The sequence below is a fragment of the Oikopleura dioica genome, chromosome 1 (genome assembly GCF_907165135.1).
Source record: "Oikopleura dioica chromosome 1, OKI2018_I68_1.0, whole genome shotgun sequence".
Classification (NCBI taxonomy): Eukaryota; Metazoa; Chordata; class Appendicularia; order Copelata; family Oikopleuridae; genus Oikopleura; species Oikopleura dioica.
The window spans coordinates 1,807,178-1,819,476 of record NC_137291.1 but is presented as its reverse complement, the minus strand read 5'-3'; the positions used below and the strand labels follow the sequence as shown (position 1 = coordinate 1,819,476).

The following is a 12,299-nucleotide window of genomic DNA, read 5'->3' as shown; positions in this document are numbered from 1 at the left end:
GCTCACCCTCGATTGACCATTCTCATTATTTTCGCGAAGCGTTTTTCTTCGTGTTTCATTTCGCAAAAATCACCATTGAAATTTTCCACCAAAGACTTCCATTTATCCGCTTTTGATTTGAAAACGCCGTCGAGGCAGACATGATTGTCGAGGAAAAACTCGAGGCCGGTTTTGATGGAGGTTGCGAGTTTGCAAGGATTGGAGCTTTTTTCGACCGTATTTGTCCAATTTCGGAAGGTGGCAGCGCCGTATTTTGACGGGTTGAGTGGTGAGTTGCAGATGAGATTTGTCGAAGAAAACATTGGGCTCAGCTGATTCATTTTGTACTAAAAAAATAAATTTTTGATTTGAATTTATTAGTTATACAGTTTTACTTAGGGGCTGCATCAAGAAACGATAAAAATTCGACAAATTTTGCGTTGGCGGGTAGTCGGCCGCTGATTGGCCGGTAGACCGAATCAAGGCTTTTGATTGGTTGAAAATTTCAACGAAAAATTTGTCGAGTTTTTTCGGTTCCTGACACATCGCCATGACGTATTCAGTGGTTTTACTGTATTTCTTTTACAGTAAAGTTGTATATATAATATGGTATATATAATAATAAGCAAAAAATTTTTGTCAAGAATACCTTAATCGAATAATGTTTCTTATTAACCATCTTCAACACCTTCTTGAAATGACTCATCAATTCTTGAATCCTCTCCACACCTTCCTGCTCATCCCACAATTCCTCCCAGCTGACGTCAAAATCCCAAGTCATCTGTCCACCAGTCATCGTCGAAAAGAAAAAGTTCAATTCTTCACCTTCTGAAAGAAGAAAAGCGGGCGGGAAGGTGCTATAAAAGCCGCAGATATTGTAGCTATCGGTTTCGGTCGCGATGGCGAGCTTATCGTCGCACGTTCCAGGCATTTTTTGCGGCTTGTGACGCGGGTAGGCCGCGTTTGAAGATCGACTGACTTTTACCAAAAGCTCTTGAATATAATTATAAAGAAAATAATTAATTGATAATTGTTAATGGTTCGACTAAAGTGATTATTAAGGGTTTTTAACAAACACCCTGTTTTTCGAAAATTGAATTTCAGCATTTTTAAAGCATAAATATAGTTCTCGTCTACTTGCTTTCTAGAAAAAAATAATGATTCAACGATAAGAAATCTTAAAGTTAACTATAATAAAATAGGGGACTGCCTTAATCGTCGTTAAAACGTTGCATCGGCTGCCTTAATCATCGTTAAAAAGTTGCATCGGACTGCTCTAGTCGTCCTTAAAACGTTGCATTGGGCTGCCTTAGTCGTCGTCTGAGTCATCTTGCCTTTTTCAATTTCAAGATAGGTAGGCGCGCGCCAACCAGCGCTTTCAGAGTGTTTCTGGACTTTCCAGATTCTCCGAAGACTTTCCAGATTCTCCCAAGACGACGACTAAGGCAGCCCAATGCAACGTTTTAACGACGACTAAAACAGTTCGATGCAACGTTTTAACGACGATTAAGGCAGTCCCCTATTTTAAGTTGACATGAAAGTACGTCAGTTTCTCTTTGACAACAATATTGCTTTTAAATAAGTACTGATCACGATTTTTTACCAAAAATCCTGAATTATCGAAACAACGAAAATATTATGGTTTTTTGAAATCGATTCAAAAATATTCTTACTTTTATCCTTTGGCGCTTGAATGGTCCAATTGCATCTGAAAAAGCTCGGAAAGATCGAATATTCTCTCTTTGTCAAATCACTCATCCCGATTTCCCCATTTTCTTCTCCAAAAACTTTTTCGTGGTAATTATGACAAACGTTCGCCGATTTTCTCTTGTATCCTTCAGAAAAACCGATAATTGCAAAAATCGTAAAAAGCTTCATTCTTTTCTGTCTTGATGAAAAAAGGCCCTGTTGAATTAAGGACCTGTGCGTTTTATATGAAAACAGGAAAATTATCAGACGATTAGACCTTTTGGAAATACGATACGGGAGTTTAATGAGGCCGGATATGTTTGATTAGATAAAACCGAGCTTGAACAAGCCACGTTTTTTTTTCTCTTTGGAGAGAAAAAAGTGACGGGAAGGCCTTTAAGTGGGGCAAAGAAATGCAACTCTCGGGACTTTTGTTTCAGGTTAAAGCACACTAATCCTTTAGAAAAGGCCTCCAACGGGTTAAGCCGCAGCGAACACGTTTTAAACCAGTTGGTTGATTGCCTTTTGTCTTTACTATAAACTAGGTGGTTAGACCGCGCGAATTATCATTTTCGCTTTTTAACACACATATCTTTACAAAGAGCATCATTCCTTTTTTCAAGTCAAAGAGAAAAAAAGAGAGAAAGCATGAAGCTTTTTATTGGTTTGCTTGCCTTTTAGAGGCCCAGTCATTGAACAAGATTGATTTCAGAAAAAATAATTACAAGGAAAATTTTCAAAACTACATTTTCTTTAATCTAAAATAGCGGCATTTTGAAATTTGAAAAGATCGCTGGCCGGCCGAATAAACATGTTCCCAAAGATCATCAAATGTCTGCCAGAAACTCTGTTTTTCACCCTCCAATCGAATTCGCGCCACAGAAATTCTCCAGCGAAGATTTTCGCGACCAGACCGAAGATGTCGTCTATCAATTTACTCCTTCTGCCGATGTGAGCTTGAGAATTACCCCATTTGTCTTCAAAAAGATCGAAAACTGCGCTGAAGAGCGGCTTTCGGTCATTTATCGAGAGAACTACTGGAGCTTCTGCGGTTCGGACATTTTCCTTCGAGCCCGAGTTTGCCGGAAGTTTTCAAAGCGGGGAGCAAAATTGAGCTTCACTTTCCACCAAATCTTGCTTCCTGGAAATTCGAGGTACTTTTGAAATAGGAATTTTTGGTCGGAAATTTCGGACTATTTTAGGTCGAATGGGGGCAGATTCAGCAAATAGATAGATCAAGAGATTCATTCCATGTCGAAGAAGGAATCCAGCTGCTGCGAAAAATGGAGAATCACGTGATCAAAGTCCTTAAAATGGTCAATATCAAACCGTGGGCTTTCAAGGTGCGAATTCTCAAACTTTCTTTCTTCAAAAAATTAAGCATCAAATGGTACCAATCAATCAAATGATCGCCTCAACTAAATCTTCTTCCTGTCTCATTCCTTTTGACTTCGAGAGCTACGGTGGCTCTTCGTTCAAATCATGGACCGAGGAGAACTCAAAATTGAGTTCAAATCCTTGCAAATTAATGAGCGCTTTTCAAGAGGGCTTGGAAAAAATCGCTTCTGATTTTGCTTGTCTTGATGGAATTCCAGGTAAAAAAATATTTAAAAGGAGTAATCTTGTTCATCCTTAAATAATTGCAAGAGTTGCCTTGTTCAACATTAAGGCCACGTAGCCTTACTTTTTCTCAAATCTTCAAGATTTCTGGGAAAGGAAAGGCCACGTGGCCTGAAGAATAAAGAAGCTATCACATGCACCGATTCAAGGATGAACAAGGCCATTTTGTTTTGAAACTTCTCATAAATATGTTTCTTAATCATCGTTTTTAGATTTTATCAGTGGAAGATGGGCGCTGAAGATTGCAAAATTGACAGAACGAGTTTGCTGAAGCCATATTTTCTAATACAATAAATACTCATTTATAACCTTCCTTGTCCGTTTATTCGCGATTCGAAATTATTTAGGACGTCCTTAATTTCTCCTATAGCAAGCAATAAAACACCTATGACTGGGGTTGCGCCAGTGGGAAAATGGACTTTTTGCACTTGACCTGGAGGGATGAAATTTTGTGGACATATTTCTGAGGTCCTAATCAAGAAAAAATCAAAAAAATTTTCGAAAAATTAAGGGTATAGGGGCCGAAAAATCGATTTTTTCATTTTTGCAAAATTAAGCCTGAGAAAACCTAGACAATCATTTTTAAAGCTCAAAAATGATTTTTGAGTCAAAAGTCGAAGCGAGATAAAGAATCCGCAAATAAAAAATTTAAATTTTAAACATTCAAATAAAAACCATAATAAAAAGAAAAACTTGAATAATTTGTATTTCCACCTCCAATGGGTGTGGGTGGGGTTGGGGACATAACTGAGATTGATCACCTCAGAGTCCAACGCCGATCTCAAGCCCCTTAAATTTAAAAATCAAGGAACAGGGCTGAGACGGCCCGAAGGGCCGTCAAGCCCCTTAAATTTAAAAATCAAGGAACGGGGCTGAGACGGCCCGAAGGGCCGTCAAGCCCCTTAAATTTAAAAATCAAGGAACGGGGCTGAGACGGCCCGAAGGGCAAATCAAGCCTAAATTTAAAAATCAAGGAACGGGGCTGAGACGGCCCGAAGGGCCGTCAAGCCATAAATTTAAAAATCAAGGAACGGGGCTGAGACGGCCCGAAGGGCCGTCAAGCCCCTAAATTTAAAAATCAAGGAACGGGGCTGAGACGGCCCGAAGGGCTGTCAAGCCTAAATTAAAAATCAAGGAACGGGGCTGAGACGGCCCGAAGGGCCGTCAAGCCCTTAAATTAAAAATCAAGGAACGGGGCTGAGACGGCCCGAAGGGCCGTCAAACCCTTAAATTTAAAAATCAAGGAACGGGGCTGAGACGGCCCGAAGGGCATGTCAAGCCCCTAAATTTAAAAATCAAGGAACGGGGCTGAGACGGCCCGAAGGGGCTGAGACGCCCCTTAAGGGCCGTCAAATTTAAAAATCAAGGAACGGGGCTGAGACGGCCCGAAGGGCAATCAAGCCTAAATTTAAAAATCAAGGAACGGGGCTGAGACGGCCCGAAGGGCCCGAAGGGCTAAACCCATAAATTAAAAATCAAGGAACAGGGCTGAGACGGCCCGAAGGGATGTCAAGCCCTTAAATTTAAAAATCAAGGAACGGGGCTGAGACGGCCCGAAGGGCCAATCAAGCCTAAATTAAAAATCAAGGAACGGGGCTGAGACGGCCCGAAGGGTGTCAAGCCCCATAAATTTAAAAATCAAGGAACGGGGCTGAGACGGCCCGAAGGGCGTCAAGCCCCTAAATTTAAAAATCAAGGAACGGGGCTGAGACGGCCCGAAGGGTATTCAAGCCTAAATTTAAAAATCAAGGAATGGGGCTGAGACGGCCCTTCGGCTATGACTGCCCAGCGCTTCGTTCGAAGCGGAACGTTATGATAGAGCATGGTTTCCAAATAGCAGAAGTCATCGTGTTTAACGATCTGCACACATCACGCAGAACGCAACGCTTACTCTGAAGAGCGACATTTACTAACCCGCAGAGAAAACTTGAATATGCGCTTTTACGCGCTCTGCATTGCTTCCGGATCTGAGCTTTTGGGCTTTGCGCTGCATGGTGCTGCGATTTTGTCTGGATCCTGGGTTTCAGGAAATCGGTTTTCTCATCAAAATTTTTGTTTTTTATTCATTGAATAACCGGTTGTAGTTGATCTAACAGAAGACTCAGAAGACTTTTATCTGGAGGCAGGAATATGGGGTTATTGCCGAACAGATGTTTCAAAAGTAATTCATCTTTTTGCAATAAGCTCATATTTGTCTTCATCTTCAGGGAAATGTCTACTGCGCAGATTTCAATTCCTTGTCTCACAACAGAAACAGCCGTCTTGGGTCAATGATTTATCATTCCGTCGAAATGAGCTCGGAAACCCTTCTCATCCTCAAAACGACCAGCATTCTTTCCTTCATCATCTCCATCTTTTCCATTCTCGCCGCCTACATGGGCAACAAATACTCTCAAAAATGCGAAGAAAGCAAAAAGTCCAAAGAAATTCTTCCTGCTATTATTTGGCTGAGTGGTGCTCTGATTGGTTTTGGAATCAGTTTGTTGTTGCTGTTTTCTTGCCTGCTGGTTTATGTCAGTTCTTATGGAAGTTTGAGATACGATTACTTAGATTATGATGAGCTTCAATATAAGGTTAAATTTAATATAATATAATTGGTCAATTAATTCTAGCTTATTTTCATTTTCTATTTCAGTGGAGTCGAGGAGTCATCTACATTTCCGTCACCCTCGTTTTAAAAATCATCACAATCATCATCCTACATTTTCTTGGATTTCTCACGATTTCTTCCTTGTCAAAACAGACCCAAGCTGCGCCGATTCCGTCGATAGAAACGAGCGAAAAACAAGATGACCTTCAGAGCAGCGAGTTCATGATCAAACAGGGGCGAAGTCCAAGTGTTTTCTCCGTCGATACTCATGAAGGAAGACAGCAAGTGAGAAACAGCCCGTATATGAGGCATTTGATGAAAGGGCAGAAAAATGGAGCGCCGGGAATGGCCTATCAAATGGAACCAAGGTAAGGTCAAAAATCTGTACTGCTTGCTTCTATTTTGCAAGTGACAAAGAAAAAGGGTACAAAAGTTTTTATCTCGTAGTTTATTGACACTCAAGTTTATCTCTGGGAGTGTGATTAATTATGTGTGCACAGTGAACGGTTTATATAGAGATCCGTGGACAATGACGGAATTTCGTGGAGGAGCTTCGAAATCCGAGGAGGAGCATTAAAAACCAAGGAGGAGCACGGAAAACGGAGGAGTTTGGTTTTTACAGCACCTGCGCGCTCGCTGCTTGGCTAGTCTCGCTGTACTGTATTGGTCAGGTACAGTGCGCCGCATGCGCTCTTCGCGCGCCAAGGGCAAGCTCGCTTTCAGAATGAAGTTGCAAAAGTCATACAATAGAATAAGCACTACAAATCCTTCCTTTCTTAATTTATGACTTTTGCACATATTTCAGGAATAAAGTGTTGCTCACTCATCAGTTGATTGTTAATCGTGATCAATCGGTGTTGTTCGTCGATCTCTGTATAATTTTTTTTTCTTTTCTTCGATAAACTAAGCTGTACGCGAAGCAGGCGATTTTTGCTTCTACTTTCATCATGAAACATATCATATGGAGAGATTTGGGCCCGGGTGCGCGCGGTGGGCACAAATATCACATAAAAATAGAGGTCCACAAGTCCAGTAGCCATCAGGGTAGCTGTGCGGGCCAAGGCTGGGTTTGATAGAGCAGGTTTCCTCTGCGTTGAAGCTAACTAGCCATTTGATAACATGGATTATACGAGGTCCATGGCACGGTTCTCGCTCCTTCTCATTCTCTGTTTGTTGATGGTCTTCCAGCATACAGTCAGCTATTTTTAAGCTGTAAGGACTCAAGAAGGTCTCGTTTTACATTCCTTATATTTTCGTATAATTTCTCGGCGGAAAAACTTCTCCCTCTTAGTTATCGTATTGATTTTGAACTCTCGCGATGATTTCGATATCATTTTCTTACAGCTTTTGAGATGGCTGCAGAATAATAATTCGAAAAATTTGATCATCCCTCTCATTGGGATTGCTCTTAAATGTATTCATCTCTTCTCCTCTCTTCTCATTTTTTGGATTATATTTTTCTCGTTTTTATTGTGTTTTGCCTGCGATTGATTTGTACAATCGCAGAATAGGTCGAGAACTGTGTCTTCTTCAGTTGAGAAACATAGTCAATAACTCTTCTCGGCGCATTTTCGGAATGAAGATATTTGCACTCATCTTTAAATCTGCAATTGCGATTGTTAATGAAGTTGATGCAGTATCCTTCCAGTTTTTCCGGGTTGATTTTTTCAGTGATTCTTCTCTCATCACTTCGATTTGCACGAATCATTTCTTTAATTTGGTTCACAAACTCTCGGAACATCTCGTTTCTTTCTTCAGTTTTGATACTGAAGTTAATGTCGCGTTTCGGGATAGCATTTTCGATTTCATTTGCTCTTGTAGCAATATTCTCGATCGTTAACGCTGATTTTTCTCGCATAAGCAGTTCGCGGATTTTCTGATCCTGAGCTTCAGCAAATCGCTCTATGATTAGAAGTTTGTCGTTTTGTGTTAGATTTTTCAGGCCGAATCCCTGTTTGTAAAGACTGATCAGTTTGCTTAGACACATTCCGAAGCTGTCGGATCCGCGATTGTAGGTTTTGAATTCATTTTTGTAGTAGTCAGCGGTTTTACCAAGCATCGCTGTTAGACGCTGTTTGAATTTTCTCCAATCGTTGAGGTCTTCTTCTTCAAGGCTCTCGATGATATGACTGCCTTCTGACTCGTTCAGAAGTGTCGTTAGTGCCACTGTGATTACCTCATTGTCTTTCAACCTGGAACAGTGGGCGTAAATATCGAGATTTTTTTGAGCCAGGAAGCGATAGGTATTGTTCCATCGTATTTCGGTGGTTTAACTTTTAATGTTGACGATGTTTGCACTGACGTCGACATTGGTGGAGTTGATTTCGCTGTTGACTTTGGTTTTTGCACACGCGGCTTTGGCTCAGTATTTTCTTTCTTGATATTCTCACGTTTTTCAGAGTTCCCTGTATTTGGAATTACAGTTTCGTCCGCCTCGTTTACAGATTCATCGTCGTACAGATCGACTTCGTCTTCGATATCGCTATCAGTGACGGGTAGATTTGCAATCAATGAATCAACATCTTTCGCGTTTTTCGACGTTTGAATTCGATCGAGATCCAATCGGTGGTGTCTTTTCGCGTATTTTTGTTCAACCGAATCTGCTACATTTGGGTGATCCGCGGCAAAATTGGGTAGATATTTAACAGAGCCTTCGGCTTCTTTCTTGAAAAAGTATTTCTTTCCGCGAGAGAGGACTGACTCATCCACGTGAAGGATATTCGCGGCAACGGAAGCTTTATCACTTATTGGAATTGGCGTTGGAAAGACTCGCCCATCCAGTGAATCGTAAATTTTCACGAGCTCCGTTCTGCTCAGATCGATAACAAGTTTGAAATACGTGTCACTCATTGTTGAAGCGCTCAGAAGGTCCGATTATATTTGCGAAAATCGATCCTAAAGGTTCATCTGTCGGTGGTTCAACTTATGGTTAAACTCCGCTTGCTTAGGTTCACCCTGGATATAGTTTATAAAGGACCTTATAGCTGTCCTTAGGAGAGTCAGGAAAAATCGTTTACAGCAGCTCTTTTCGATCGTATCAGCAGCTCTCTTCTATCGAATCAGCAGCTCTTTTCGATCGTGACAGCAGCTCTCTTCGATCGTGTTCGGGGAATCGTGATTTACAGTCGTAAATTCTCGCCGTTTTTTTCAGTCACCAAATTTTGTACTGCTTGCTTCTATTTTGCAAGTGACAAAGAAAAGGGTACAAATTGTATAATTCCAATACTTACGGTAAGATCACTCTTGTAGACATCTTGGAAGCTTCGTGATCGTCGTTTGAAGAAAATAAGTACCTAAGGGAGCAAGTTGAAGTTGTTGTGTTGATTAAATGCCCAGAATTTTGTTGCAATGCAGCTACGTGTTGAAAGGTTGCCGTCTTCGAAGTTCAAACTGCTTCTCAGAAAATTTGCAATTCAAGCTTGCTGATATTTTTTCAAAAAAAATGATAAACAAACCGCAGAAGATTCTCTTTTTTCTTTTCTGCAGCTTAGGGTTAGACCCGATGCAAGATTGAGATTCACCTCAATCTTGCGCAGGTGAGCAGCAAGGCGATAGTGTGAAATCTCGGGAAGCGGTCTCGATTCTAAATCGCGCAAAAAGGACGAATTCGAAAAACTGCAGTTTGAAGGAAATAGACAGAAAGAGAGAAATAGCTTCTAAGGCGCAAACAAGCCGTCTAAAGGAGGCCGAACGCGGCAGAATTTACTAGTAACTGCCACCATCATTGGTATACTGTTGGATAATCTGACAGTGATCCGTTCCATGACAAACCGCGCCCATAATATTTTCGCTTTCTGAATACGCAAGAACAAGTGCACAGCACAGTTTATTTCTCTAAATACAAAACTAGTGCATCTGATCTTGCGAAATCATCCCTTTTCTTACGAAAAAAACGAACCTGGTGTGAAAAAGAAAGAAAAGATCGCCCGAATTCGGATTTCCCGCAGCGGATCAGAGCCCGAGAATCATGCGATTGTTGCAGCTTAGGTTAACTGGCTCACGTTGGACATTATCAGACGGCGGCCGTGAGAGGATAATAAGAAATATTAAGCCATAGGATTAATTCCCTCTCTTGTCTAAAGAGTAGATAGCCCGAATCAAAGCGATTTTCCAAGTTCACGAAAAAAGGGGAACTGAATTAGCGGGCCAGCCGTGTTTACTGAGTTGAAATTTCGTAAACACTATTCAAGCTAACGAAATTACAGACTCCTCCTTGGTAATATCCCTGTTTCCAAACAAACATGAATAATGCTCCGAAAAATTTTTGTATCGAAAATGAACTCGACCGTTCTGTTCTTAAAACAAGTCGGAGATGCTAAACGCAGATCTACATTTATTTCACTCTTACAAGCAGAATGACTGTATTTTAGCTGTACTTGACGAGCGGATCGACGGATATCCGAAATTGAAAACCCTGATTTTTAAAACGTGGATCTGCTCAAGTTGGAAATCAAACAATGCAAACTGCGGCTTTTGCATTTGGACCACCAGCTCAGATAACAGAATGCCCTGCTGAGTATTCTTTATCTATTCTTATCTGAAATTAAGAACGAGAAAGTTTTGACAGAAATATTTTTTTTTTATTTTCAAACAATCTAAATTTTAGGAGTAACTGAATACCGCCGCTTAGCGTCGCTCAGTGCCTCGTCGAGCTTTCTTTCGTCGCGATTTTTGTTCGGGGCCTTCTTCCATGCAGGCATTCGCCATGCCTCGAAACTGAAGAAATCATACAGATCAAACAAAATTCTAAGAGACTAACCGCTTCATCTCTTCCTGCTTCTCTCGCGACCTCCTTTTCTCGCTCCGTAGCAGCTCGTTGTTTCATCAACTGAAGCAAGTAATTAAATTCCTAGCCTTAGATTTATATCAAACTTACGGCTTCTGCCACAGCATTATTCACAGCATTTTCTTGTTGCATCTTCATAAAGGCATCGAAGGAAGCATACGCAGCTCTTAAGAATAATTAGTATTTTTTAAATGGAATTCTTACAGTTTTTGCTGCAGCACGGCCTTTTCTTCCTCCAACTTCGTAATTGTTTTTTGCTGATTGGCATTTTCTTTCTTCAACTTCGTCATTGCTTTTTGCTGCTCGGTCCTTTCAATCTGCAACTCCGAATTTTCTTTTTCTAAATTTTCTTGCAGCTTGAGCGCGTTTTTGTAAGCACCCTAAAGAATACTTTTATTTTTCGTATAAACGAAAAGAAATTTTCGTATATTCACTATTTTACTTGATACAATCATAAATATTTACCTCAAGGTTGCTAAGGCTGACTGAGCGGCGAAGAGTTTCTCGGGCAAAATCGTCTTTTTCCATTTGAAGCTGCATTATCTCTTTTTCATGATTTTCTTCAATTTCACGCAGTTGATTTCGAATTTCCTCGAAAGACATGGAGTGCTAATTTGCCAACTCTGCTGAAAACGAAAAACCTAAAGTGGTTCCAAAATGAGTGAATCAAGATTCGTCCGCACCGATTCTTGAAATGAAAATCAGCGCGTAAGCAAAATCAAGAAACGAAACGCCGCGCCACATTTCCTTTCGTGAACCGATAAAGGCATTTCGCCCAACTGAGCGTTTATCATTCTGATAAATTCAATATGAATCATTTTGTGATCATGGCCGGACTTTTCAACCCTGTAAATTTTCCCTAGATAATCAATGTTTGTAAATTAGAAGAAAAGTTCATCGAAATCATTAATTCTACTGATGGGGTGTTTGATAGCGGATCACTCAAGTTTATCTCTGGGAGTGTGATTAATTATGTGTGCACAGTGAACGGTTTATATAGAGATCCGTGGACAATGACGGAATTTCGTGGAGGAGCTTCGAAATCCGAGGAGGAGCATTAAAAACCAAGGAGGAGCACGGAAAACGGAGGAGTTTGGTTTTTACAGCACCTGCGCGCTCGCTGCTTGGCTAGTCTCGCTGTACTGTATTGGTCAGGTACAGTGCGCCGCATGCGCTCTTCGCGCGCCAAGGGCAAGCTCGCTTTCAGAATGAAGTTGCAAAAGTCATACAATAGAATAAGCACTACAAATCTCCTCCTTTTTTTATCAAAATATTTCAGGAGAGTGCAGCAGAATAGATCGATGAGCATTCCAACAGACTTCGGAAGCGAGATCAGAAAATCCTTCGTCATGATGCCGGAAATTCTAGAGGAACTCGAGGAAGAATCCAAAAGTCGAAGAAACACAGCATCGTCAAAATCAGTTTCTGAACCAAGAAGAACCACGAAAATTTCAGAAAATTCAAGCCAAGATGTATAAAAAACGATTCACTGTAAAAATGCAAATAAAGAAAAATAAAAATCGACCAATCTTCAGTTTGAGAGGTTCTCATGTGAAGCAAATGTAAGCTCTTTGTCTAAAACTAAAGAAGTCTTGTTTCACCACCTCAATCGTGTTGTATAAAAAACTTACACTC

The 12,299-nt window shown here is 40.7% G+C and overlaps 4 protein-coding genes across 4 annotated transcripts; 2 read left to right on the top strand and 2 right to left on the bottom strand.

The window, feature by feature from the left end:
* Window positions 1-2: 2 nt before the first annotated feature.
* Window positions 3-1,857, bottom strand: LOC145711437 (uncharacterized). Its single transcript, XM_081789129.1, has 3 exons — window positions 1,653-1,857; window positions 629-972; window positions 3-326 (listed from the first exon to the last, which is right to left on the bottom strand). Exons 1-3 carry the CDS (start codon window positions 1,855-1,857, stop codon window positions 3-5), a joined length of 873 nt encoding a protein of 290 aa, XP_081645255.1.
* Window positions 1,858-2,127: 270 nt separating this feature from the next.
* LOC145711077 (uncharacterized) lies at window positions 2,128-3,596 on the top strand. Its single transcript, XM_081788803.1, has 4 exons — window positions 2,128-2,822; window positions 2,871-3,011; window positions 3,050-3,263; window positions 3,501-3,596. Exons 2-4 carry the CDS (start codon window positions 2,952-2,954, stop codon window positions 3,557-3,559), a joined length of 333 nt encoding a protein of 110 aa, XP_081644929.1. The 5' UTR covers window positions 2,128-2,822; window positions 2,871-2,951; the 3' UTR covers window positions 3,560-3,596.
* A 1,774-nt stretch (window positions 3,597-5,370) lies between these two features.
* On the top strand, window positions 5,371-6,455 carry LOC145711436 (uncharacterized). The gene is made up of 4 exons (XM_081789128.1): window positions 5,371-5,449; window positions 5,496-5,861; window positions 5,924-6,246; window positions 6,395-6,455. The coding sequence occupies exons 2-4, from the start codon at window positions 5,559-5,561 to the stop codon at window positions 6,453-6,455; spliced, it is 687 nt and encodes a 228-aa protein (XP_081645254.1). The 5' UTR covers window positions 5,371-5,449; window positions 5,496-5,558.
* Window positions 6,456-10,448: 3,993 nt separating this feature from the next.
* LOC145711259 (uncharacterized) lies at window positions 10,449-11,256 on the bottom strand. Its single transcript, XM_081788984.1, has 5 exons — window positions 11,130-11,256; window positions 10,869-11,044; window positions 10,755-10,830; window positions 10,638-10,706; window positions 10,449-10,594 (listed from the first exon to the last, which is right to left on the bottom strand). Exons 1-5 carry the CDS (start codon window positions 11,202-11,204, stop codon window positions 10,505-10,507), a joined length of 486 nt encoding a protein of 161 aa, XP_081645110.1. The 5' UTR covers window positions 11,205-11,256; the 3' UTR covers window positions 10,449-10,504.
* Window positions 11,257-12,299: the final 1,043 nt, after the last annotated feature.

Bases quoted from the DNA above. Each gene is read 5' to 3' on its own strand.
- LOC145711437 (XM_081789129.1), bottom strand. From the start codon at position 1,857: ATGAAGCTTTTTACGATTTTTGCAATTATCGGTTTTTCTGAAGGATAC. The intron at 973-1,652 runs GTAAGAATATTT...ATTATATTCAAG, and splicing joins TCAAGCGCCAAAGGATAAAA to AGCTTTTGGTAAAAGTCAGT. The intron at 327-628 runs GTATTCTTGACA...TTATTTTTTTAG, and splicing joins AGAAACATTATTCGATTAAG to TACAAAATGAATCAGCTGAG.
- LOC145711077 (XM_081788803.1), top strand. From the start codon at position 2,952: ATGGAGAATCACGTGATCAAAGTCCTTAAAATGGTCAATATCAAACCG. The intron at 3,012-3,049 runs GTGCGAATTCTC...CAAAAAATTAAG, and splicing joins TCAAACCGTGGGCTTTCAAG to CATCAAATGGTACCAATCAA. The intron at 3,264-3,500 runs GTAAAAAAATAT...CATCGTTTTTAG, and splicing joins TTGTCTTGATGGAATTCCAG to ATTTTATCAGTGGAAGATGG.
- LOC145711436 (XM_081789128.1), top strand. From the start codon at position 5,559: ATGATTTATCATTCCGTCGAAATGAGCTCGGAAACCCTTCTCATCCTC. The intron at 5,862-5,923 runs GTTAAATTTAAT...TTTCTATTTCAG, and splicing joins ATGATGAGCTTCAATATAAG to TGGAGTCGAGGAGTCATCTA. The intron at 6,247-6,394 runs GTAAGGTCAAAA...CGGTTTATATAG, and splicing joins GCCTATCAAATGGAACCAAG to AGATCCGTGGACAATGACGG.
- LOC145711259 (XM_081788984.1), bottom strand. From the start codon at position 11,204: ATGCAGCTTCAAATGGAAAAAGACGATTTTGCCCGAGAAACTCTTCGC. The intron at 10,831-10,868 runs GTAAGAATTCCA...ATTATTCTTAAG, and splicing joins GCCGTGCTGCAGCAAAAACT to AGCTGCGTATGCTTCCTTCG. The intron at 10,707-10,754 runs GTAAGTTTGATA...TACTTGCTTCAG, and splicing joins ATAATGCTGTGGCAGAAGCC to TTGATGAAACAACGAGCTGC.